Source organism: Alnus glutinosa, chromosome 4 (genome assembly GCF_958979055.1).
Source record: "Alnus glutinosa chromosome 4, dhAlnGlut1.1, whole genome shotgun sequence".
In the NCBI taxonomy this organism is placed as follows: domain Eukaryota; kingdom Viridiplantae; phylum Streptophyta; class Magnoliopsida; order Fagales; family Betulaceae; genus Alnus; species Alnus glutinosa.
In genome coordinates this window covers 15,207,214-15,232,750 of record NC_084889.1, presented here as the reverse complement: position 1 = coordinate 15,232,750, position 25,537 = coordinate 15,207,214, and the positions used below count along the sequence as shown (strand labels likewise).

The window sequence follows — 25,537 nt, the reverse complement described above, 5'->3', positions numbered from 1 at the left end:
GGGTATGTCCCCAGACATCGGCCAACAGCCGCCCCCAGGGGAAGGGGTTGGCGAGGAGCGTGCAGATGACCCTGCGACCCAGCGCATACAACCCGACCAGATTCAGTTGATGGGTAAGTACATATTTATACATAATTAAATCCCTGAATATATGCAATTAATATAAAGTTTGAAATAATATACATCTATCATTGTTTATCTTAATTTATTTTTTTATTATATTAACTTAAGTATTTTATTTTCTTTGGTAAGGGTACAATCCAGATAGGAGCATCTACTATGATGTGTTTAAGGACCCTGAGAGGAATTGGGTGCTCATGACGGGGAAAAAGATTGTACTGCAGTACAATACTGCGACACAACCTGTAGGACAAGCCTGTAACCGGTTTAGGCGCCATAAAGGAAATCTTGTGAGGAGTGGGTCCTAGATACATATGCAGGACGAATGGTTGAGGGTAAATAAGCATATTACGAGGGCTATGTGGGATGCGCTGATGGTATGTTTAATAAAGATGTTTATATACATATCCGTATTTTGATTAATTAATTTATTTATTTATTAAAACTTAGGGTTACGTTTTTATTGAACTTATAAACTTAATGTTTAAATTGCATGTGTAGGAGGAGTTTTATTTCTCCATATCTGTAGATGAGCGCAAGACACAACACGAAGCATGGGTTGATATAGGACGTAAGCACTGTTCTTGGAAGCATTCAATTAAAAAAGAGCTCTATATTCGAGATGGTGACATGCCAGAAAGTATACGTGCAAGAGTGCCTGCTAAAGTTTTTGAGAAGTATGACAGAGCAAATGTGGAGCATTTGTTGAGGGAATGGTGTACCGAGCAAAAAAAGGTGCGTGGGTCTTTGATTGTATAACTATTATGTGTATTTTCAATAACTGTTCAATTAATTTTATGTCTTATTTAAGTGTGTCAATGCTTAAATATTAGGAAATGATCACTATGTAGGCGGCATGTGAACGGATGAAGTGGATGCGAGAGCAGAATGACCTCCCTCATTGCTTGGGATCAAAAAGCTATGTCAAGTTTAATCACGATGAGTTATGGACATATATATGTAGATGTTATAATATTTGTATCTAATTGTTTTTTAAAAATAATATTCTTGTTTGTTATTTATTTCATTTGGATGGCGACAAGCAACCACTTCTGGCACTCCTCCCAATCGAGCCAAGTCATTTGTCAAGACGCACGAGAGGAAGGACGAGAGTCACCCGAACGAGCGTACATGGGTCCTATGCGTATGCTACCGATCTTTTTTTTTTTTTTTTTAATATTTCTAAGTTATACGTGTGCTAACTTATATATTGACTACATATATATATATATATATATATATATATATATATATATATATATATATATATATATATATATATATATATATATATATATATATATTGACAACATACAGGAGATGATGACACCGAGTTTATCGAGTGACCCTGCTGCTACTCAGAGCGTGTCAGAAGACACGGTGCATTGGGCACCGAATGATGCGTGCAAACAGGAGCTGGGGAGGCCTGAATACATGGGGAGGGTTCGGCAAGTTGGGGCGAACGGTACTCCTATATGGGGGACGTCTTTTTCATACCGGGCTTGCTCACAAGCAGGACCATCCCATTGTACATCTCGGAGCTGCTCCATACACGAGGGTAAGATTGCCACGATGGAGGTATTGCTACGGGCTCAAACCGAGAGGAATGAGGCCTTGGAGCAGCGTATGCGGCACTTCGAGACGTTGGGGTAGCGTATGAGGTACTTCGAGGCCGTTCTCACATCCATGGGAGTATCACATACAAGCCCTGGTGCTCAGCAGTCTTCACCTCCAAACGGAGGTAGTACGTCGTCCGTCTATAATTCATCTGTAGGTATGATTACAATTGTGTAAACTGCTTATTTTTTTATCAATGCTATGGACTTGATATGCATATAGATTAATGTTTTAATGTTTTTATTATTTGCAGGCAATGTGACAACGATTGGTTCGGTGTCTCCCCAGGGTTCGGTCTCGCCCCTTGGACGGCAGTATTCTCCATCACCGTTGGGCTAGCACTCTCCCGTTGGGACACCCTCGCCTGATACACCGTCCCTTGCACAACATTCGCCTGTTGGTGAGTCCACACCTGGTATGAGAATTCGTGATCCCCAAGAACGACGGCGTGAAGATTTGTAGAGTTTTTATTTACAAAAACTCCGTTCTATTTTGCTACGTAGTTCTGTTTTGTTAATAACAATAACGTTTATTAGTAACTAATTTATTGTTGTTTTGGATTCAGAATTATTGCAATATTGTTTATGGTAAATTTCAAATGTTGTCCTAATATTTTGGTGATATTTTGAAAAAGAAAATGTATTTAATCAATTTTTTTTAAGAATAAATAAATAAATAAAAAATGGGTAAATTTTGTGCACCAAGTGGCAAAATTTGGCCATGTGGCTAATATACCACGTGGCTGATGTTGACCACGCGGAAATAGCCACGTGATTGTGGGTCACGTTGCCGACTGTGGTGATGTGGTCAGATCCACATGGCCAATTGTTGCAACGTGGACGATAATCCACATTGCGACTGGGCCACAGGGACTCTCGCCACGTCGCTGACACGTCAGCCACATGGGTAATTCATGTCGCCCACGTGTCGCGACGTGGCCAGTAAGCCATTTGGCCCAGTGGCGACTTGGACAGCTTGGCCACGTCGCCACTTACACATGGTGACCTGTTAGCCACGTGGATGGCCCCCATCCACATGGCTAACTGCAAGTGGCCAATCAAAAAAAAAATTTGTAGTGTGAAAAAATAAAACTTGGGACTAAACAATTGTGTCAATGTCCTAAACAATTCTTATATCCTTAGAAGGTTTGATCGACTCAAATTAATTTTAAGGAAAAGTACACATAACATTTTCAAACTACCACCTTATTGTCAATGTCTCTCCAAACTATCAATTGTATCAATGTCCCATCTTAAACTATCAAAAAATATCAATGTCCCCCTAATGATAAAAATACCCTTAATAAAAATTTAAGGAGATACATGTATTTTTTCCTTAATTTTAATTGTTATAGTATTGATTAAATTATTAAATTTACCTCTTCTTATTAGTTTAAAATTTTAGGACAAGTGGTGGTTTAACATAGTATTAGAGCAGATGTCCTGAGTTCGAACCTTATCTCCATTATTTACCTTTCATTTCAATTAATTATTTCACATGTTGGACATTAGTTATTAAAAAGGAGTATGAGCCCACATGTCAGGGAGATGGTTAAAGTATTGATTAAATGATTAAATTTACATTTTCTTATCTCCTTAACAAGTAATGCTACAAGGAGGATTAGAGTTATGTCATCTCAAATGATATGTGGCTTCCTAAGCTACGTATGTATAAGGATCTTCTCTATTGTTGGGCATTGATCCGGGTTGTACTTTGAAAAAGAAAAAGGTAAAGGAAAAGGAAATGAAATGAAATGATTTGTTTCTTTACGATGAGTAATTCTAAAAGTCACTTTTTTGTCACTCCAATAATGATATGACTCTTAAAATTACCAGTTCATCAAAATTTAATAGTAATCAATTACAAACTTAATATTAATTTAAAAGCCATCTCATTTTTATAGTGACAAAAAATAACTAGCTTCTAGCATTAATTACTCTTTCACAAGTGGCGCAGGCATTATTTAAAGTTGGAGACTATAAATGATGTAAGATGGTACGTCATCATGTTTGAGTCAGACAAAGAAATGAGATAACGTTTCAGACAATACATGGTCCCGAGCCTAAGGTCCTGTTGTTGATTGTCAAACCTTGGGGAAAGTTTCCAATTTTTTTTGTGCCCCCAATGACGCAAGGAGGGACGCGTGCAACCTATTAGCCAGGGTTGTGATCATTTTTGCAAGTTTATGTTGATCTTGGAAGGAACGACCAAGAGAAAAACAAAGGAGTAAAAATCGGCTTCATTTCTTAACTTTAATCAAAGAAATAACTAACAATGCTATGGTTAGTTTCAATCAATTATTGTTTAAAAATAAAAAATAAAAAAAATTAAAGATTGGTTGAGATGTCAAACTTCTTTGCGGCTTCATCTTTTCACATTTGCTTTTGCATGAAATAAAAGCCCCATTATAATAAGAAGCCAGCATACATGCATGTGATTGTTGATAGTTTTGTGAAACAGAAACATCATCGGTCCTTTATATACCACGTTGCCATGCCAACTATTCTGTGGCCTTGTAGGGGAGGGGAGGGGCTATAACACTTTCAACCATTCCTAGATATCATAGAGTGGTGCGAAAATTAGGTGGCACATTATTTATGGTTTTCCCAAAGAGTTAGGTCAGGAGATCACATATTATATATTTATCATGTGATTATAGTCATATTTCTTTTTCACAGATTGTAAACATTATTAAAAACAATTTGGCTATAACTTAAATCCATTAAGATGGTAATAATAATTAGAACATAAAGCTAGCTCGAATTGCACTATATCAGGATGAATACAACTATATTTAATTTATTCTTAAATAAGTTAAAATATTAATTTAAATAAATAAATTTTTATTATTTTTTAAACAAAAAAAAAATGGATAAATGCTTTATTCGTACCTGTGGTTGGTCTAAATTACAAATAGCTTACTGAGGATTAAAAAATAGGAATAAATGCAAAATCAATCATTGTAGTTGCCTAAATTACAAATCACTCTCTTTGATATAAAAAATAATTCAGAGATTCTCTGGGTAGGATAAAATAACAATTTAGTTTTTACACTCAAATTTCTTCCAAAAGCTTGATGGATTCCGTTAGTGTGTCACGATTAATAAAAAATATTAAATATATTTAAAATTAAAAATTTAATTTGTTTTTCTTTTTTATTAAAAAAAGAAAAAAAGAAAGGGAGAGCTGTCAACCCTTTGGGGGAGGGGCCCGGCCCATGAGGGTGGCTGAACAGCATGTAAGGTGGCTCACATGCTATCACATAGGTAAAGTGACATGACGACCACCCTTTTTTGTGTATTTTTTTTTAAAAAAAAAGGTAAATAAATAATTAAATTTTTAAGTTTTTCATTTGATATTTTATATGTTTTTACTGCACTTAAAGTCAAATGCTTACTTGGCACACTGATCCTAGCTATCAGTATCATAAAAAACAACTAACTTTTGCTCTCTCTCTCTCTTACTTGTCTATAAATAGGGAGAGCCACATTGCAGTAACTCATCCTTCACTAAGACAGAGTCTTAGCTTTCTTAGAGTGTGTTTCCCAACTACATTCTCTGCTATCCCTCTTCCTTGTTAACAGAAAAATGGGTTACTCCAAGACTTTTCTTCTCCTTGGTCTTGTCTTTGCTGTTGTGCTTCTTATCTCCTCCGATGTCTCAGCTCGTGAGCTAGCGGAGGCCGATCCGTTAGAATTTTTTAACATTTTTGCAATCAAATTCATAAACTTTAAGAAGTATCAATTTTGTGTATCAATTTTCTAATTTCACCAATCTGTTAGAATTTTTCAAAAAAAGGTGTCAAAAATCCACAAATACCCCTAATTTTTTACCCAAAAAAGAAAATTGTAAGGATTTAAGTATTTCAGGATTTAGCAAAATTTGGAAAAAAAAAATCTTTGAAATTTTATATATATATATATATATATGTGTGTGTGTGTGTGTGGGGGGGTGGGGGGGGGGGGGGGGGGGGAGGAGGGGGGCATTTTGAGAATTTTGATAAGATTTAACAGAAAATCCTATAATTCTAATGGAATGATGAAATTAAAAAAAAAAAAAAAAAATTTGAAAGATGGATACACTAAATTGACACTTTCTAAAGTTTAAAAATATGATTGCAAAAGTAATGAAAAATCGGTGTGGTAAGTAAGTGATGTTTTCTCTTGTAGTTTGAATATTACCTTTCACCTTAACTTCTTCAACTGGTCATTTTATAGAGGAAAATGTTCAAACTGACGCTGTGGAGGAGGCCAAGCATGGTGACCATAAGCACGGGTATGGACATGGTCACCACGGCCATGGACATGGTCATGGTCATCAAGGACACGGTGCTGCTGGCGAGACAGAAACCAAACAAAATTAGACAAATCCATCGTCCTATACATGCAGTCTGTCTGATGAGTGTGTCTAAGTAATATGTAGCTTATCTAAGTTTGTATGCCAATAAGATCGCACTGCAGGTTGTGTAGCTTATCAACTCCCAACCATAATAGCAAGTTGTACTTTTTTCATGTGTCTTCCGCAGCTTCTGCTTTTCTTGTATTGCAACTATTGTGCTTGAAGATGTTAAATCTCCACTGTAATGTCAGGATGTCTTGCATTTCTCTACTTATTATTTCAATGGATCACCTTATATATGATGACTAATTTAAAGTGACGTTTTAGTAATAAAATATTACTTGCCAATTGCAAAAGTTGAAAATATAGATAACTAATAAATAAATATTCCTTTAAAAATAAAGAAAACCAAAAATAAAAAGTATCTACAACATCTTAGCTGGCCAATAAAGAACCAAGAACCAAAGCAAACCCAAGAAAAGCTTCATGTTATTTTCTCCATCTCCAACCAAAGCTGACAACTAACACTATTCAACTCTTTTTTAAACACTACAATTATGGCACGTACTATGCGGAGTTAAAAGAAATTTTCAACACGTCTCCCCACCAACTAGCAATTATGGCATAAGCGCGTGCTATTGTAAAAAAATGAAAAAGAAAAAAAAAATTGTGGCAAAATACTTCCCAACAACAATAACAAGCGGGAGAAGTCAAAACAAAATAATTGGTTACTTCTTTTAATATATATATAGTTTATCCAAATAACAACTTCCTTATTAATTGTCTATTTATTTGCATTCAAATATTCCTAAAAATTGCTATTAGTTTGTACATAGGCCAATAAATTTCTTTATCTTGTATGACTAAGAGTCTGTTTGGGTTTGCGATTTTAAAATAACGATTTTAAAATGTTTGATTTGAAAAAATAATTTTTAAAAATGCAATTAAGTGTTTGGCAAGATCACAGTCTGACATTTAAAATCGGAGATTAGCCTTTAAAATTATGAGTTTTAAAAAAGCGCCCCATTGCTTGTGATTTGAAAAAACAATTTTCTGTGTTTTCAAATTTGCAATTCCCAAACGATTTATTTTCTATGATTTGATTTAAAATCGTATTTTTTGTCTATGAAATCTCAATCTCAAATGCACCCTGAGTTGGTTTCTCTAAATATTTCAATTTTGACGAGATCATAATCCTTCAAAATTTATTATAATTAACAACTGGTATTGTATTCTTCAAGAAATTTTTACACTACGAACATTTTTCTTATACTTTATTCACATTTGTTGCTTTTTCCAGTTGAACTTTGGTCGATGGATTGGTGTCCATGAATTTTTCCACGTGACAAAGACATTAAATTTATTTGATTCCTATTTGCTTTACAAAAAGGAAAAAAGTTTACAAGTTTGGACTAGGATAAAACTATACCAAAAGATTTATGGATTCATGTTCTTTTCTACAGTGACTATTTGTTCAAGCTTTTGCTAATTGGAGATTTTGGAGTTGACAAATGATGTCTTCTTTTGAAATTTGCTATAAGTTCTTTATTAAATGAATTACTTGATATATTGTATTTGTATATTTGAATTTGCTTTACTTGATGATGTAGTAAACACAATAAAATCTAATATATATATATATATATATATATATATATATATATATATATATATATATATATATATATATATATGAAGTTGTTATTGGATATTTCCAGTGTAGCTAGAGCCTTTCTAAAAGCATATATCTGGTGGTCTTGTTCTCTCTCTCTCTCTCTCCCTCACTTATGTATGTATTATTATCATCATAATTAATATGAAATTGTTCAGGTGTGAGATTGTTACACCCATGGCTTATAGCATAATTAAGAGCACAACCCTAGATTATAATCATTAAAAGAAAAGAAAAGAAAAGAAAAATCTAGGAAGCACCATTCAAGAAATAAGATTCTAAGCACTTAATAAAATGTAACATTGAGCCCACTGTGTTTGATGGCATGGCACTTTCTTGATCTGTTTGAGAGTGATGATATGAAACTATGACATCAACCAAGCTCTCCTGCTCTCCAATTCCAGTCAGTATGAGAGTTGTCTTGTAGGAAGCAAAACCAAGACTCAGATACCCCCCTTCCATTACTTCTAATGTAATTTGATGCAGAGACTCATCAAGTTCCACAATCTTCTCCTTCTGATATGCCATTGCTGATACACCTCCTCCACCTTGTTTATTTATTAACTTATCTTGTTAATTAATTAGGTCTAAATTAACAGCAAATATAACTATTAAAAAGTAGTATTGACTTTTTAATAAGATATAATATGCATGGTATCAAAGCTAGAGGTCATGAGTTCGAATTTTGACTTTTACAATTCATCCCTCATTTCAATTAAGTATTACACATGTTGGGTCTCACTTATTAAAGGGGATAAGCTTGAGCCTACACGTGAATGAGAATATTAGGATATTAATTAACTAACATAAATTTCCAACAAAAAGCCTCTAAAAGTGACATGTGTCATTTAGCATGTAAGAAACACGTGTTTTTTTTTTTTTAATAGCTTAAATGACACATATTGCCTTTAAAGGATGGTTTGTATAAAATTTATGTCCTTAATTAAATAATTAAATCAATCATTTCCTATCTTCTTATAAGAAGGGATGAATTCAATTATTTAATTTAATTCTAAAACTATCTACAATTTAACCAACTTTCAATTAAATATCTGCGTTTTGGGTCTCACTTATTAAGGATGAGTTTGAGCCCACACATGAGGTGGAGTATTAGAATATTAATTAAATAATCAATCATTCCCTATTAGCTTAAGCTTTTAGGAAAAGTGATGATTTAACATAGTATAAGAAAAAATTCAGGCCATGAGTTCTAACTGTGTCTCTATCATGTACCTCACATTTCAGTTAAATATTTCATTTGTTGATTCTTCCTTATTAAGGGAGACTGTAAAAATATTAACAAAATGGTCTCCCTTATTAAGGGGTTATCTTCATATATATAAGCCAATTAAATAATCAATAAAATTAATGATGAAAATAGATAGACTGGCCATCGCGAAATTTGAAGAGCAAGACTGAACCAAGGCCACCATCTCCTTCGATCAATTCCACATCCTTTACTAAGTTTGGGATAACTTTTTGAGCCACAGATCTCAATTCTTTTGTCAAAGCTCTCCAGAGGACCTCCAACCCAACACCAACTTTTGCTTGGGAGGTTTGTACTTGTTGTACCATGGCTCCTCTCAAGTCTCAAGTGCAAGTTTTCAAAGGGTAATATGGTATATATGAGGGACAATATAAGGGTTCATGATAGGTACTTTCTAATGAAATGGATGAACAATGGAGGAATGTGAAAATGGAAGGGAAAATGTACTGATAACGAACTCCAATTAATGGCTGGAGACAGACCCCAAGTGAATCCAATTAAAGCTGGAAACAACCCATAAGACAAAAGTCTATATCAATTCTCATTTTCTCATTAACAACCAAATTGCCTTTAAATAGAAATAGAAGTAGAAAACATCTAAAGTGATAATACATAATATTCAAATTCAAATATACTTTAATCATAATATTAACTAATCTAATCCTAATGAGTTGGAATTCCATTCCAACTCCGCCTCTTAGGCTCTTACCCTAATCTTACCCTATCATTAAACCACAAGACAAAAGTCTATGTTAATTCTCATTTTCTCATTAACAACCAAATAACCTTTAAATAGAAATACAAGTAGATAACGTCTAAAGTGATAAAACCTAATATTCAAATTCAAATATACTATAATCCTAATATTAAATAATCTAATCCTAATGAGTTGGAATTCCATTCCAACTCCACCTCTTAGGCTCTTACTCTAATTTGACCCTATTAATTCATCTATTAAGGCAAATATATATATATATATATATATATATATATATATATATATATATATATATATATATATATATATTTGAATAGAATCTTTTCTTCTTTCTTATCAGACGAGCTTGGATGATATACAGATGGCCTATTAATTGTTTTCTACAAAGCTTTAGCCGCCTCGTCTAATCATTTCTTTCGAAGCATAAACGATATAATTCCATCCATGATGTCCATATATATGTCACGGAGCCATTCTTCGATGTTTGCAATGTAACGATCGTTGTATATATACTTTAGCCTTATATGAGTACAATTACCTACTACTGAATTTATTTGTTACGAGAGTACTTTTTTTTTTTTTTTTTTAATTCAGTCTAGCGATGTTTTCATCAATGAGAAAGAACTCAATTACAGCATTTAGTAGCTACAATGTCAAGGATATAATGAGTGGCTTCCTCCATATGAACTCATTTGCCCATAAGAGAAAGTGCTTCTTTGGCAAGCCTATGAACTATTCCATTTACCTTCCTTATGACATGAGTCACCTTCTAATTCTTCAAACTATTCAGCATAACTCCGGCATTGTCAATCAACTGGCCATATATGCACGAATTCTTTTCTTCCTTCCTCAATGCATGTACAACATGGAGAGCATCCCCTTCATGTAACGACCCAGAAAAAAGCGCTAGTCAATTTGGAACTTCCATATAATTCTATATAAGGCCCGTTTTAAATAATAACTAGGCAATGTAGAACTTATCACTTATGATTATCTTTATAAACCACACACTCTACATGGGCTACTCTTTATCTTCCCATATGGGACTGAGGTGTTACAAACTTCCGCTTTTAAACTCCTAACGTCCTCGTCAGGGCCACGTCATGCAGTGCTCCAATACCATAAGGCCTGGTGTTACAACCTGTCTTTGATACCATTTGTAACGACGTAGGGAAAAACGCTAGTCAGATCTGGGCTATCACCCCAAAATGATTAGTCAATTTGAAGTTTTACTAGAATCACTTATAAAGCCTAGTTTCACCTAATAAGTAACCAATGTGGGACTTAGCACCCACAAACATCTCTTATAAACTACACACTCTCTATGTGGGTTACAAACTCCCTCCTTTAAACCCATGACGTACTCGTCAGGGCCATGTCATGCGGTGTTGATAGTACCAAATGATGCATTACTAGGTGGCTCTAGTACCATTTGTAACGACCTAGGAAAAAGCGCTAGCCACATCTACGCTATCACCCCAAAATGACTAGTCAATTTGAAGCTTCCAAAAAATTCTTTATAATGCTCAGTTTCACCTAATAACTAGGCAATATAGGAATTAGTACTCATGATTATTTTTTTAAACCACTCACTCTATGTAGGCTACTTCTTATCTTTTCCATATGGGGCTGGGGTGTTACAAACTCCCCCTCTTAACCTCCTGGTGTCCTCTTTAGGGTCACGTCATGCAGTGCTCCAGTACCACATGACCTGGCGTTACAAGCTATCTCCGATACCATTTGTAATGACCCAGGAAAAAGTGTTAGCCAGATTTTCGCTATCACCCTAAAATAACTAGTCAATTTAGAGCTTTCCTAGAATCACTTATAAAGCCCAATTTGATCTGATAAGTAACCAATGTGGGACTTAGCATCTATAAGAATCTCTTATAAACTACCAACTTTCTATGTGGGCTACTCATTTTCTCAATATGGGACCTAAGTGTTAAAAACTCTCCCTCCTTTAAACCCCTACCGTCCTCGTCAGAGTCAAGTCATGCGGTGCTAACAGTACTAGATTACGCATTACTAGGTGGCTCTAGTACAATTTGTAATGACTTAAAGAAAAATGCTAATTACATTTGCACTATCACCACGAAACGACTAGTCAATTTCACTTAGTAACAAAGCAATGTGAAACTTATCACTCATGACTATCTTTATAAACCACTCACTCTATGTAGGCTACTCTTTATTTTCACCATATAGGAACCAGAGTGTTACAAACTTCATTTCTTAAATTCCTGACGCCCAATTTCAACCAGTAAATAGACAATGTGAGACTTGGCACTCATAATTATCTTTATAAACCACTCACTCTATGTGAGCTACTCATTATCTTCTTCATATGAGATCGGGGTGTTACACTTTTATTAGGGGTGTATATGCGGATGTCACTTTTAGATATCCGTATCCGCATCATGTTTTTACTAATTGCATCCGTGCATTTATTGCGGTTATTCAATGCGATTATTATCCGATATTTGCATATTAAGTAATGCGACTTTTGAGTCTTATTTGAATCTCTATTAAGATCTATTTTAAACAATTTTAAAAATAATTTAGGTCAATTTTTAGTGTTTTGAGATTGTTTTAAATTTTTGTAAGCCCTAGTATTTTGAAAATATATTAATTTCACATTATTTTTACCTTTTTGCTTAAGTATTACATGAAAAGCAACACACCCAACCAAAAAAAATGTAAACATAACCTATACCTAATCCAAAACGACGTTGTTTTAATGAATCTATTAATTTATATATATATATATATATATATATATATATATATATATATATATATATAGATAGACACACACACACATGCACACACACACACACAAGAAATATATAAAATATACATGATATATAAAGGGTATGTGGATGCGGTTATTCCTCATATCCTAAAATCGCTATCCGCATCAGCATATTCGGATAGCAATGTTTGTTAACCACATCCGCTTGTGTGGATTGCGGATGCGGGCAGTAATTCTAGTAAGTATTACTCTTGCATCCCCTTCCCCTTTTCCATGTAAACTTGCTCATAAAAAATAAAAAATAAACATTTGTCTTGCAAATAAAAATATATAATTTTATCCTTTTGGGAAACTAGTTGGTCAGAATTTAAAATTAAATGGCACTTTTTCACGAGTAATGCTAGATGGAGGATTAGAGTCCTCCTTAATCTAATATTGATCCATAGTAAATCTAATAGTGATTTTAAAAGTCAAATCACTTTTAGAATGACTCAAAGAGATCTCTAATCCTCATTTGAACATTACTCATTTTTTTAAATGAGAAATGCAACTCATTCGTTTAAGTGCGTATTTTTTTTAGGGGGTCAAAAAATGCCATGTAGTGAAGACAAAAATCTTAGGCAGTGTTGCTCGACTGCAAGCTCGTCCCTAAGAGGTTGCAGATGAGATTTTGGCATAACAACTCATCTGCAATGCGTCTCTACGGGATTGTAGATGAGCCTTTTTCAAAACAGCTCATCTACAATACATCCCTACGAGATTGCAAACGAGACCCTGAAATTTACAATTTTTCGACCACCAACTTTTTGATTTTATTGTTACTTTTTCAAGTATATTTAAAGGCTTTTGGAGCACGACTTTTCTAAGGATTGGAGGCAATACTTCAACAAAAAGAAAAAAAAAATCTTCATGTTCTAAGAGATAAAGTTTAGGTTTTTCTATTTTCTATTGTTCATCTCTCTTAGAGTTTTTGTTGTCAACCACAGCCGTTCTTCAACAACAATTGAAGCCTATTGGAGTTCAATAAAGGAGATCAAGAAGAAGAGTTGCTTAGAGTTCTGAAGTTACTGCGGTAGGAAGCAAGTGGGTCACTTGTTTCGGTATAAGAAAGAGTCTATTATTAGGTTTTGTAAATGTGATTACTTGTAAACCTAATTCTTCTTAGTGGGTTGATTTCCCAAATTTGGCAGCTCCGAAGTGGTTTTACTTTTGAAGAGTTCTTCAAAAGGTTTCCATTTTGTCATCAAATTACTTGTGTTGATTTTTTTTTTATTGCTTTCATAATATTTGGTGATTGTTTATGTGGTTGTCAATATTTAAATTTTGTATTTTTTTTAGAACTCCTATTCAACCCCATTTCTAGGTGTTGTTTGGAGTATTGAGCTATTGTTATTTTCACCCAAAAATCCAAGGATAGATAACCAATGGTATGTAAGAGTATTCTTAGTAGCCTCACCAAATTTTACTAGCCAAAATAGCTAAAATCTTTTTCTTTTTCTTTTTTTTTTTTAAATTTTGGCGAGTCACTTTTTTAAAGCACCTTCAGCAGTCTCTCAATTTTAACTATTCACTATCACTATAACATTTAAATATTTTTTTTTCACATTTCTTTATTCACTATAACCATTCCATTTGAATTCCAATTTTCTCTATTAAACCGGCATTTCTTCCTAATTCAGATAAGTGATTATAGTGCTAGAGCAATAGATATTTAGTTCATGGTTCATACTTGTAAAACTAGGAAAGAACATGGGAAGTACATCCATCATAGATTACATGTAAGGACGGAGCCAGAAGTTCTTACGGGCAAGGGCCAATGGCCAAAAAAAAAAATTTGGGTAGGGACTAATAAGCTAAATTTTTATTTTTACCTTATATTTTTTAATTTTTTAGAATTTTTATTTTCAGGAAATTGGGGGGTGCATGCCCCCCACCCCCCTCTCCCTCCGTCCCTGATTACATGTCTTGATTTTGTATTGACGACCATAATGGGAAGAATGTCAAACTAAGACATGTAAAAAATATTTATGTACACTACAAAAAATCAGCCTTTTTGAGTCGTTTTTTGTTAGTGTCGTTTTACCAAAACGACTCAAAGTAGAGTCTTCTTAAAAAAAAAAACTGTTAGTATTTTATATTGGCAACATTCTGGTTGACAAAAACACTTTATGTAACGGTTGCTTTTTAACAGGATTATCGGTTCTATTTAGAGTCTTTAAGTAATATGGACAGTGTCTCATTTCATGCCATCCATATGGTCACAAGTTTCTAAGAAGATGTCCATGAAGAGTCCATGCAATTTCTAAGTCAGAACAGTCGATTCCTGTGCAACCGTCCGAGCGGGCCATTGAAGGCGTCCGGACACCCCGCAATGTCTAGAAGCTTTAGCGTTGAAGAACGTCCGGAGGTCAGGGCAACACCGTCCGGACGCTAGGTCAAGCTATTCAGAATCTGAGTAGAAATTGAATTTCATGTTTACACACGGATCAGGAAATAGAAACCCTTCGAACGGAAGGGCAACACCGTCCGGACGCTTTTCAGGTTTCCAGGAAGATTTATGCACACGTCTCAGTGTTTTTATCATAACTCTCTGCTCGAGTATCAGATTGATACGAAATTGGTGTCGTTGGAAAGCTAAGAAAAAATCCTACAACTTGAATATCTAAAGAGTAAATAAAAACTTCCGAAAGGCCCACCGTCCGAACGGAAAGAGAGTATCGTCAGGACGGCCACCAGAAATTCGAGATATTTCAGAATTCCTTTTCAGACACGGAAACTGTTGACCATCCAGAAGCCCTTCGCTTGCCATCCGGATGCCACCCAAAGGACACCGATTTTGAGTAGAATTAGGTTTTCTGAGGCCTATAAATAGAGGCCTCTAGGCATGTGTTTTGTATAGAATTTAGTATTGAATTCTCTTAGCTTGAGAGGGTGTTTAGGGAGAATTGAAGATCCAATAACTCTCAAGCCCTTGACAGTGTGTGCTCCTTGTTCGTGTGAAGTCTATCTTAGGGGTTGGCCCTAAGGTAAATGAATCCATCAAATAGCCCTTCAAGTAGGAGACTTGGTTGGGAAGCGTTCACAATGGGCTTCGTGTTAAGTATGAGTGCTTTGTTTTATAAGTATGAGTGCTTTGTAACTTGCTTTGTTTTTGGATAGTGGATTTCCTAGGTTTGGCTGCCCCGAAGTTGTTTTTCTCTTCATAGTGTTTCCACTTCGTCAACAAACATCTTCTCTCTTTTAAATTCTGCATTTAAAATATTTTGTTGCACACAAACACACACTTGGTTATTTAGAAGTCATTATTTTATTTTTCAAAAACGACTCCATTTATAATTACTTTTATTTTTAATCGGTTTCCTAAAACCCTACTATATATATAAGTTATAATTATATTTATTATTTATGTTATATATGTATAAACCCATTATATATATAGTATACTATATATAGCACTACATAAGTTCTATTTAGGGTTATAATCGAGACGAGCCGAGCTTTAAGATTTTAAGACTCGCTCGTTTATGAGTTGAGCTTAAATAGCCGATCTCGAACTACAGCCGATCTATGAAGTATGTATTCAAGCTCGACTCATATAAAACTCGGGTGAGCTCGAGCTTGTTGAAAATGTCATTCAAGCCGTGCCAGGTTACTCGACATGCTCGGCTCAACTAGAGCTCAAGCTAGGTTATTAAATTTTTCAATGTGTGATCAAAGCAGAATTCAAGCCCGAGTTTGTGAACAACCTCTATACATTTATTATGGTAAATGTATTATACATCCCTGAGTCCAAATGCCTTTTTAAATAAGCAGAGTTCACTACTTCTTTTTTCAACATTCGTTGCCTAAGTTTTTCGCGAATTTGAAGTAAGTCATTCAGTGATTTTTCTGTCCATTTTCACAACCTCTGTTAGTGCCATGTCAGCATTTTCTCCACATCATCTTAAAATATTATTTTTTATTATATTTTTTTATTTTCGAATTAACATTTTATTTTTAATTATTTTTAAAAAAAATTGAAGAAAAAAAAAAAGGTTTGAGGGTGGCCGCGGGCCACTCGCTGACCCCTGGGGGTGGCCTCGTCTAGCCCTGGCCCCTAGGGAGGCCATGCGCCACCCCCTAGCTCCTGGGGGTGGCTTTCGGGCCACCCCTAAGGGTCCGGCCTATGCCGCGCAGCCACCCCTAGGGCCCCTTGGGGTAGCCCGAAGGCCACCATCGGCCCCTAGGTGTGGTTTTCGAGCCACCCCTACACCCATTTCTGGGTGGCCACGCAGCCACCCCTGGCCACTATGGGTGGCCGCGTGCCACCCCCCAGCCCTTGGCGGTAGCTTTCGTGCCATCCTAAAATTGGTACGGGGGTGGCCCTAGGGGTGGCGCCGAAGATGATACACTTGCCAGGAAATGGGTAGACTGGAATACTCGGGCCATGTTCATAGAACAGGGCTTGGGCCACTACCGATTAGACCCACTTCTCGCTCATCTGCATCAACATCAAGCTTGTCCCAAGATGCTACATTAGTCTCTCGAATGAATTCAATGATGGCACAAATGCATGAACTGCAGGAAGAGAAGAGAATCATGAATGAATGGATGGCAGCACAAGATCAAGTGATAGCAGATATGAAGAAGATGATAAAAAATCTTGTTGCCTCTAATGCAGCAACGGGCAACACTTCGGCTGCTCAAGACACAGAGTCACCTAATGTTGTGAGGGTGAGATCTTCTGTAATGTCCATGACATTATTTAATAATTAAAGTATAAATTTAAGTAAATAATTAATTAAACTTAATTAGGTGAATTTAAAATGCAAGAATATTTTTAAAGACTAAAGTTTATAAAATGGGTTTATCAGGATTAAATAAAAATAAGTCTATTTAGTGTGTTAAAATAAAACAAAGTGTTTTATTTTTAATCTATGGACTTGTAAATAGTGGCCATGAAAAAAAAATAGAAAAATAGAAAAATTAGAAATAGAAATAGAAAAGAAAATAAGTAGGAAAAGAGATAGAAATAATAGAATAAAGATAATAAAAGATAAATGAAGAGAGAGAAACTAACCAAATAAAAGGAGTTCGTCTATCCGTAGGACGAGAGTCAGACGCTCGTCCGACTCTCGTCCTACGTGGCATAAAAATATAATATATTATATATTATTATATTAAAAAAAAAAAAAAAAAAAAAAAAAAAAAAAAAAAGCCAACAAAAGCCAGCACGCGTGAGCTTTCCCTTTCCCCCCAATTCTTCCCCCCCAATGCCCTAACATTTTCAAACAGGCTGCTGGGCTGCTCTGTCTCCCTCTCCAATCCGGCATCTCCAATCCGGCAACGCCCATTGACACAAGCCACACCCACAGACCAAAAAAGCACCGCCCACCACCAACCACTTCCTCACCGAACGCACCGACGACACCCACCCACGGCACCAGCACGAAATCCGTCCATTAAGACGAACGGGCCAACTGACTCTCTACGGTCCGTCTCTCTCTGACTGATTTTTCATGAGTTTTTGAAGTTATTGATGCTTGTGATTTATTTTTGTTCTTGAAGGTTAGATTTTTTTTTCTGCAATTTTTTTTTTTTTTTTGTTTATGAATATGGGGCTGGTTTTTTTTTTTTTTTTTTAGAAACAACAGATTGTTTTCCTTGGATTGGTACTAAAATATGATGATTTTTTTATTTTTGTTCTTGAAGGTTAGATTTTTTTTTTCTGCAAATTTTTTTTTTTTTGGTTTATGAATATGGGGCTGGTTTTTTTTTTTTTAAGAAACAATAGATTGTTTTCCTTGGATTGGTGTTACTTGCTCTAAACACTAAAATATAATGATTTATTTTTGTTCTTGAAGGTTAGATTTTTTTTCTCTGCAATTTTTTTTTTTTTTTTTGGTTTATGAATATGGGGCTGGTTTTTTTTTTTTAGAAACAATACATTGTTTTCCTTGGATTGGTGTTACTTGCTCTAAACACTAAAATATAATGATTTATTTTTGTTCTTGAAGGTTAGATTTTTTTTTCTGCAATTTTTTTTTTTTTGGTTTATGAATATGGGGCTGGTTTTTTTTTTTTAGAAACAATAGATTGTTTTCCTTGGATTAGTGTTACTTGCTCTAAACACTAAAATATAATGATTTATTTTTGTTCTTGAAGGTTAGATTTTTTTTCTCTGCCATTTTTTTTTTTTTTTGGTTTATGAATATGGGGCTGGTTTTTTTTTTTAGAAACAATACATTGTTTTCCTTGGATTGGTGTTACTTGCTCTAAACACTAAAATATAATGATTTATTTTTGTTCTTGAAAGTTAGATTTTTTTTCTCTGCAATTTTTTTTTTTTTTTTGGTTTATGAATATGGGGCTGGTTTTTTTTTTTTAGAAACATTTTTTTCCTTGGATTGGTGTTACTTGCTCTAAACACTAAAATATGATGATTATAAGCTGCTCTCATTTCATTGCAAAACGATTTTACATTTTTTTTGTGTTCTCTTGAGCAAGATTTTTTAATTGGATTTTTGTTCTTAGTCTCTGATTTTTGGTACATGGGTACGTGAGATTTTTTTTGGGTTTGTGTCATCATGTGGTTAGTGTTTTTTCTGAAATTTTTCTTAAATTTTGTTCAAGTAGTGTAAAAATAAATTACAGATGATGGTATATTAACTTCTCCTTTATGATTGTGGAATGAGGCTTCCATTTTTTATCCTTTTTTGTTAATTAAGATTGTGCTGCTTTATTTGATATGTATTATTTATATGTATATATTTTTAGTTTCTATCATATGCTTTATATTCACTCAAGTGACTAAATACAATTGATTGATTAAACTTTTTATGCGGAATAACTCTTAGATGGACTTTGAGCAATCAACCTTGAATTCACAATGCGAAGAAGATTGTTCGTTGATACATGAACAATTTCATGATGTTGTGCCCATCCAAATAGACCTCGAAAGCGGTATATTGGGCCTTTAATTCTTACTTTTAATTTTTGTAACATATCGTAGTAGAGTGAAAGTTAAAAGAACTTAATGTTTTATTTATGTTGATATAGATGAAATAGAAACTGTAGCTGATGAACAGTTGAAAGATGGTGCGGACAATTGCAGTTCCAAACTGAAGCCCATAGATGAAGATGAAGTAGAAACTGTAGCTGATGAACAATTGAAAGATGGTGTGGACAATTGCAGTTCCAAGCTGAAGCTCATATATGAAGTTAAAAATGTTGAGGAACCTAAGGAAGGGATGCTATTTGGCTCCATAGAGGAACTTCATGAGTATTATAGGAGTTATGCAAAGCAAGAGGGTTTTGGTGTGGTACAGAAGAAGAAGAAAAAGAATAAAGATGAAAATGTACATTACATCAGTCTAGGATGTGCTCGTCAAGGCAAAAGACAATCCAGCTCAAGTAATAGCTTTTGCAAGCCTTCTCAAACAATTAGTAGCTCAAGCTCAAGTAATATTACCTTTTAAATGACATTTCCTTTAAAAGTATTTAATATTGAGTAATATTTGTTTCAGAGCTTCATGAATTCACAGTCAATATGTTCTGTTGAAAGAGAGGTAGATGCAAAAGAACAGGAATAAGAGGAAAATGTAAAATTTTAATTGTAAGTGATGAGGAAAAGCATGTTGTCTACTTTAATGCTTGTTTTTAGTCCGTGCATCTCTCAGCACTATCAAGTCCTAGAGACATACAATATGGAGTATGAGCAGAGTTGCATTAGTCCCCTTCTTGATGTGTTACGAAGTCTTAATGAGGAAAGGGTAACTGAGCACTTGAGAAAGATCAAAGCAAGAATAGCACAGGAAGAATATGATCCAGCTTGTGATAATGTTGAAGTTGTTAGTGTCATGTATGAGGCATGTACATTGTTCTTTGTGATGTTTCTTCATATTTACTTGTTTTGTAATATAATCAACATCATGTTAGTTGCCAGTGATGGCTTGAAAATGGATAACAAATAGTGTTTTTGTTTCCTGGGTGAATTGCTACTCTCCTTTTTTTTATTTATTTTTTGTTTTCAATAATATTTGTTCAAGTACTAAATCAGCTTCTCTGTGGAATGATATGTTGAAGGTATATGTTTTCAATAATTTTTTTTTTATTTTTTTGCATATATTGCAGTTATGGAATGGTTAGGGATGAATGAATTTGTGGACATTATTTAAAATTGTTAGGAATGTGATTATTTAAAAGTATAGATATGGTTAGGGATGAATGAATTTGGCTTGAAAGTATAGATGGACACTTATGTATTGCAATGAAGTATGTGAGGCCATTTTAAGGGCACTTTTGCGAGGAGAGAAATCAGTTTCATATAGACAGCCAAAATTTTACCTTAAAGTTATCATAGCTCCTATTCATCCAAATTGTTGATTGTGTAGGTGATTTTTTTTGTTCTTTGGTTTCTTTTTTTTTAGTTTCTTGAGATTGACAAATATGTCCATTACATTTGTTCTCTTCGCCCAATTCTGCATACACACTCAAAATATACCGAGTCTCAACCAAAAATATTATGCAACAGACATGAAATAATCATATCAAGCACAACTTCTCAAGATAACCGAAAACCTATTCATGAACACACAAGACAGACTAGTTCAAAGAAATTATCATTGATTATCAAAATTTAAACAGAGATAACTCCAAGATAAATTGAAGTAACACTCATACAATAATTCAAAACTTTATTTGACAATTCCGGAATAAATTTAAAAAAGAAAAAAAAAAAAAAAAAGAAAGAAAAAAAAGGCAGCATGCACTTCCAAATTTCAAGTGGCCGCAGATGTTCCCTTGTTCCTTTTGAGTATCTTGCGTACCTAAACATACACAGAAGATAACCAATCATTTAGCCAAAACATATCAACAAACTCAAGAGCATATAATATATAAGCAAATAGCCAATAATAATTTACCTCCTCTAAAATTGGTCTTGAACCTGCGAGGCATGTGATGAAGGTACCTCATTCGGCCAGTTTCGGTGGTCTTTCTGTGAATGGCCTTTACACTCCAGTTATCTGAAACAAAACCAGTAAAACAGCTCACAACAAAGTATAAATAATTTCACTAATTTTTTTTTTTACTAAAAATTAAAAGAACTCAATGGTGTTGTTGGGCAAGCACCGAGCAGTACTTCTTTCTGTCAGCAAAATGCCTTCAAAAGCAACAATAGTCACTCTAAATGCCAACCAAGCAAAGTGAAAATGGCCAAATCTAGTGCAAACGAAGGACAACAGCTTCAAACAACAATTGAAAAAAGAAAGAAAAGGAAATCGAAAACGCACCATAACAGATGAACAAATCAAACAGCTTAAAATAATCAAATAATAAGGAAAAGCAGCTTATATAATCATCACAGAATCAAGAAAATCATAAAAGTAACAAAACCCACAAGATTCCATACACCAAAATTTGTCATTCACATTTTCCAAGCAACCAAACAAAGCATGGAATGAAATTAACAAAGACAACAAAACTCGACACAGCAAAATAATTTCCTTAATCTACGTTTAATCCAGATTTTTCCGCTCATTAATATTATTTTTCTTTCCACTGGACATCAAAAATGATTTCGATATCCCAGTTGCTTAGCCAATCACTTCAAAAACCCATGAATAATAAGTCAAAGAGAGAGAGGGGAGGGACGGTGTCGGCCGGCTGGTCAGAAGACCGTTCGTCTTGGTTGGCAGCGCTCGGTTGGTAGGCCCTTTGTCTTGGTGGCCGGTGGTCCGTCGGTGGGGGAGGGGGACGGTGGAGATTTGGGAAATGGGAGGAAAATGAAAAATCAGAACGCTCGAATTCAGCTATTCCTTAAAGAAAATCAAATCCAAATCAAAACAAAAACCGTAACACAAATCAAATCGATATGTAAACATGTATACATACCTTCTTCTTACCCGTACACGACGTATGGTTAGTGAGACTCTGAGCTGGTGCCGTGGGTGGCGTTCGGCCGGTCGATTTTTGGACTGTGGCGCGGCCTGTGTCGATGGGCGTCGTCGGATTTCGAGCTGGTGCCGTGGGTGGGCGTCGCCGGTGCGTTCAGTGAGGAAGTGGTTGGTGGTGGGCGGTGCTTTTTTGGTCTGTGGGCGTGGCTTGTGTCAATGGGCGTTGCCGGATTGGAGAGGGAGACAGAGCAGCCCAGCAGCGTTTTTGAAAATGTTAGGGCATTTGGGGGAAGAATTGGGGGGAAAGGGAAAGCTCACGCGTGCTGGCTTTTGCTGGCTTTTTTTTTTTTTTTTTTTTAATATAATAATATATAATATATTATATTTTTATGCCACGTAGGACGAGAGTCGGACGAGCGTCTGACTCTCGTCCTACGGATAGACGAACTCAAATAAAAGAGATTGAATAATGAATTGGACAACAAAACTGTCGGCCATTAAAAGAAGAAAAAGAAAAAGTCTAAGCTAAAAGATAAACTAAAAGACAAATAAGACAAAGAATAAAAGAAGTAAAAGATGAAAACAAAAAAAAAAAATGAAAGGATAGACGTGGGGCACAGGTCGCCCCACGTTCCTAAAAGAAAAAAAAGTGAAGGGCATTCGCCCTTCACACCACAATGGCCACGCGGCCATTAAAATTAAGAAAGGCCGAATGGCCAAGGCTCCGGGAGTCTTCTTTTTTTAGTTTACTCACTTTCTTCTATGGGTTTTTATGGAAAACTGTGATCTACGAAGATCCAACCGTCCAAACTCAAATTTGATTTCGAAAACGTGATCTACGAAGTCCGATCTATGTTTCTACTGATTAGTTTGAGGTAAAACGTTAAACTCTTGTCATTTGAGATTTTGAGTTAAATCTTAAAATGTGGAGTTTAATCTTGTTAATTCTTTAGGATTTGCACGGTTTAGAGCTTCCTAAACACTTCTCTAGTGTTGGATTTCGTTTGGGCAAGTTTTGGTAAGTTTTCAAAAAATCCTAACTTTTGGGTATTTAATTTTAATTGAGTTTTTATGTAGAGTTAATGCTATTGGGTTAATAATATTATGATTGGAGTAGCGTTTTGGTGATTTTGGTATAAGATTGGAAACTCTAATTTGAAGGGTAAAATTAATTTAGGGTTTTTAAGTGTTTAAAACTTATATTGTTAATTTGTGGATTAATTATGATTATAGTGATGATTAACCCCCAAATTAGTTTTGGGTTTTGTAAAAAAATAGGTATTTATGGGAATAGGTTCTAATGTTATTAAAAATAAATAATTATGGGTATTTAGTTTAAATAGTATTTGTAAGGTTAACCATAAGATTTTCTTAAGGGCTAATGTTATTTTAAATGTGTTAATGATTTAAGTTAATAAGTTAATAATTATTGTAAAAGATGAATGAAAATAATATTAGAGTTAATGATATTGAGAAAATGTTAGTGAAAAATAATCTAGAGATTAGTGAATATAATCTTAGGGCTAATATTATTATAAGTGTTAGTGAAAATAATTTACGGTTTTGTAAAATTAATTGCGGGTTAGTAATTTTAATATCTAATTCTCAGTAAATACTTCTGGTAAGTATTGTTTGAGTTTTAGATAGTGTCTAAAATTTATAGGTAGACGTTTGGAACCCTTAAAAATATTATGGGTTTTTCAACGGTTTAGCCTTAAGCGATTCAAGTGCTAATTAGGGTGTTAATTATTTAAAGTGCTAAATAGTACAATGTGTTATTCCACAGTGATACATTGCAAGGTGGTGTCTAGGAGACCTAGTGCTTAATATTCGCGTAGCCAAGGTGAGTATTCTACTCACTGAGAAAAGATATTTTTATGTATTTTATAGCAATGCAAATGATATATGATTTTCTTACTGAACCAACGATATGTTAACATGTATGTTTTGGATGTTTTAAGTAGTTTCAATTATGTTGAAATATCAATGATGTTACAAAATGATGCATGAATGAAAGGTTTTGAATTGATTTTAAGTATCTGAAAGTGTGTTGCAGTTGGGATTTAATTATGCAAAGAAGAATGATGAAATTTCATGTTGATTGGTTCATGGTATTTGAAGAAAGCATGATTTGCAAAGAATAGGAATATAGAGTCAGAAAGCATGATTTGCGAAGAATAGGAGTATAGAGTTTGAATTGTAAAGCATAAAGCATGAACACATAATAATGAAAGAGAGCGTAAGGCTCATAATAACGAAGAGAGCGTAAGGCTCATAATAATGAAAGAGAGCGTAAGGCTCATAATAACAAAGAGAACGTAAGGCTCACAATGAATAAGAAGACTATCATGAGCATGCATAACATTGCTTAAATTGTATGATGTTTTCATGATAAGTATATTGTAGTTTTGCTAGACGTATTAGTATGCATAAGAGTCTTGATAAAAAAAGAACTTGTGTATATTGGTATCGGATGGTTGCATGATTTAAATGCCATTGTTTTCTATAACAGAACTTCTACGTATAATCTTAGCTGCCTAGTATGTTTAAATGTTTTCTAGTAGTCGGTGTTCGCTATATCAGCTATGGGGGTTTTCAAACAAAAGCTTATAAAATTGGTGGCTGTTATAGTGTACGCATGACTAGAAATGAAAAGTTGGTTCTTTGCGAAAACTCAGTAAATAGTATACCTCTGAGGCCTTAGTGTATTTATTTATGCTAAGACAGCGGGCTCATAATTCCACCTGTACAGATGCGGCAACCCCCGAAACTGTGCAGACATTGATGCTTTGGTTGCAGGTTCTGCGGATATAGATATTGACTTGTCCACCTAGCGTATGGGATACTATGATTTGAGCACATCACGACAGTCATAAGTCACGGATTCATGGGTAGTTCGCATTTTGAGTATTTTATCTATGGCTCGGGTCCTACATGACACATGTATTTGTTAAGCCTATATTTTAGAATGTAATTAGTGTAATATGTTATATAAGTCTTAAATAGATAGACTTGTAAATGGCTCTTGTTGTAATTAACTGTTGTATATTAGATGTATATCCGCTTATGATATGTGTTCCGCTGCACATTGATTACTATATTCCGCTGTTAAATGTAACTCTGATTATCAGGTGCATGTTATGGGACATATGTCATATGTTGGCTGAGCGACATG

The 25,537-nt window shown here is 34.6% G+C and overlaps 2 protein-coding genes and 2 long non-coding RNA genes across 4 annotated transcripts; 2 read left to right on the top strand and 2 right to left on the bottom strand.

Moving 5' to 3' along the window:
• Window positions 1–5,782: 5,782 nt before the first annotated feature.
• On the top strand, window positions 5,783–6,345 carry LOC133867482 (uncharacterized). The gene is made up of 2 exons (XR_009900061.1): window positions 5,783–5,879; window positions 5,955–6,345. It is a non-coding gene; the product is annotated as an uncharacterized LOC133867482 (long non-coding RNA).
• Window positions 6,346–7,996: 1,651 nt separating this feature from the next.
• LOC133866160 (phytohormone-binding protein CSBP-like) lies at window positions 7,997–9,322 on the bottom strand. Its single transcript, XM_062302709.1, has 2 exons — window positions 9,139–9,322; window positions 7,997–8,286 (listed from the first exon to the last, which is right to left on the bottom strand). The coding sequence occupies exons 1-2, from the start codon at window positions 9,320–9,322 to the stop codon at window positions 7,997–7,999; spliced, it is 474 nt and encodes a 157-aa protein (XP_062158693.1).
• Window positions 9,323–16,888: 7,566 nt separating this feature from the next.
• Window positions 16,889–20,460, top strand: LOC133866159 (uncharacterized). The gene is made up of 4 exons (XM_062302708.1): window positions 16,889–17,200; window positions 19,324–19,429; window positions 19,526–19,879; window positions 19,993–20,460. Exons 1-4 carry the CDS (start codon window positions 16,889–16,891, stop codon window positions 20,025–20,027), a joined length of 807 nt encoding a protein of 268 aa, XP_062158692.1. The 3' UTR covers window positions 20,028–20,460.
• Window positions 20,461–21,103: 643 nt separating this feature from the next.
• On the bottom strand, window positions 21,104–22,649 carry LOC133867321 (uncharacterized). Its single transcript, XR_009900037.1, has 3 exons — window positions 22,361–22,649; window positions 21,391–21,492; window positions 21,104–21,294 (listed from the first exon to the last, which is right to left on the bottom strand). It is a non-coding gene; the product is annotated as an uncharacterized LOC133867321 (long non-coding RNA).
• Window positions 22,650–25,537: the final 2,888 nt, after the last annotated feature.

Coding starts and splice junctions, on each gene's coding strand:
- LOC133866160 (XM_062302709.1), bottom strand. CDS start 9,322: ATGGTACAACAAGTACAAACCTCCCAAGCAAAAGTTGGTGTTGGGTTG. Junction 8,287..9,138: donor GCTCTTCAAATTTCGCGATG/GCCAGTCTATCT, acceptor AAGGTGGAGGAG/GTGTATCAGCAATGGCATAT.
- LOC133866159 (XM_062302708.1), top strand. CDS start 16,889: ATGGGTAGACTGGAATACTCGGGCCATGTTCATAGAACAGGGCTTGGG. Junction 17,201..19,323: donor AGTCACCTAATGTTGTGAGG/GTGAGATCTTCT, acceptor AATAACTCTTAG/ATGGACTTTGAGCAATCAAC. Junction 19,430..19,525: donor CCAAATAGACCTCGAAAGCG/GTATATTGGGCC, acceptor ATGTTGATATAG/ATGAAATAGAAACTGTAGCT.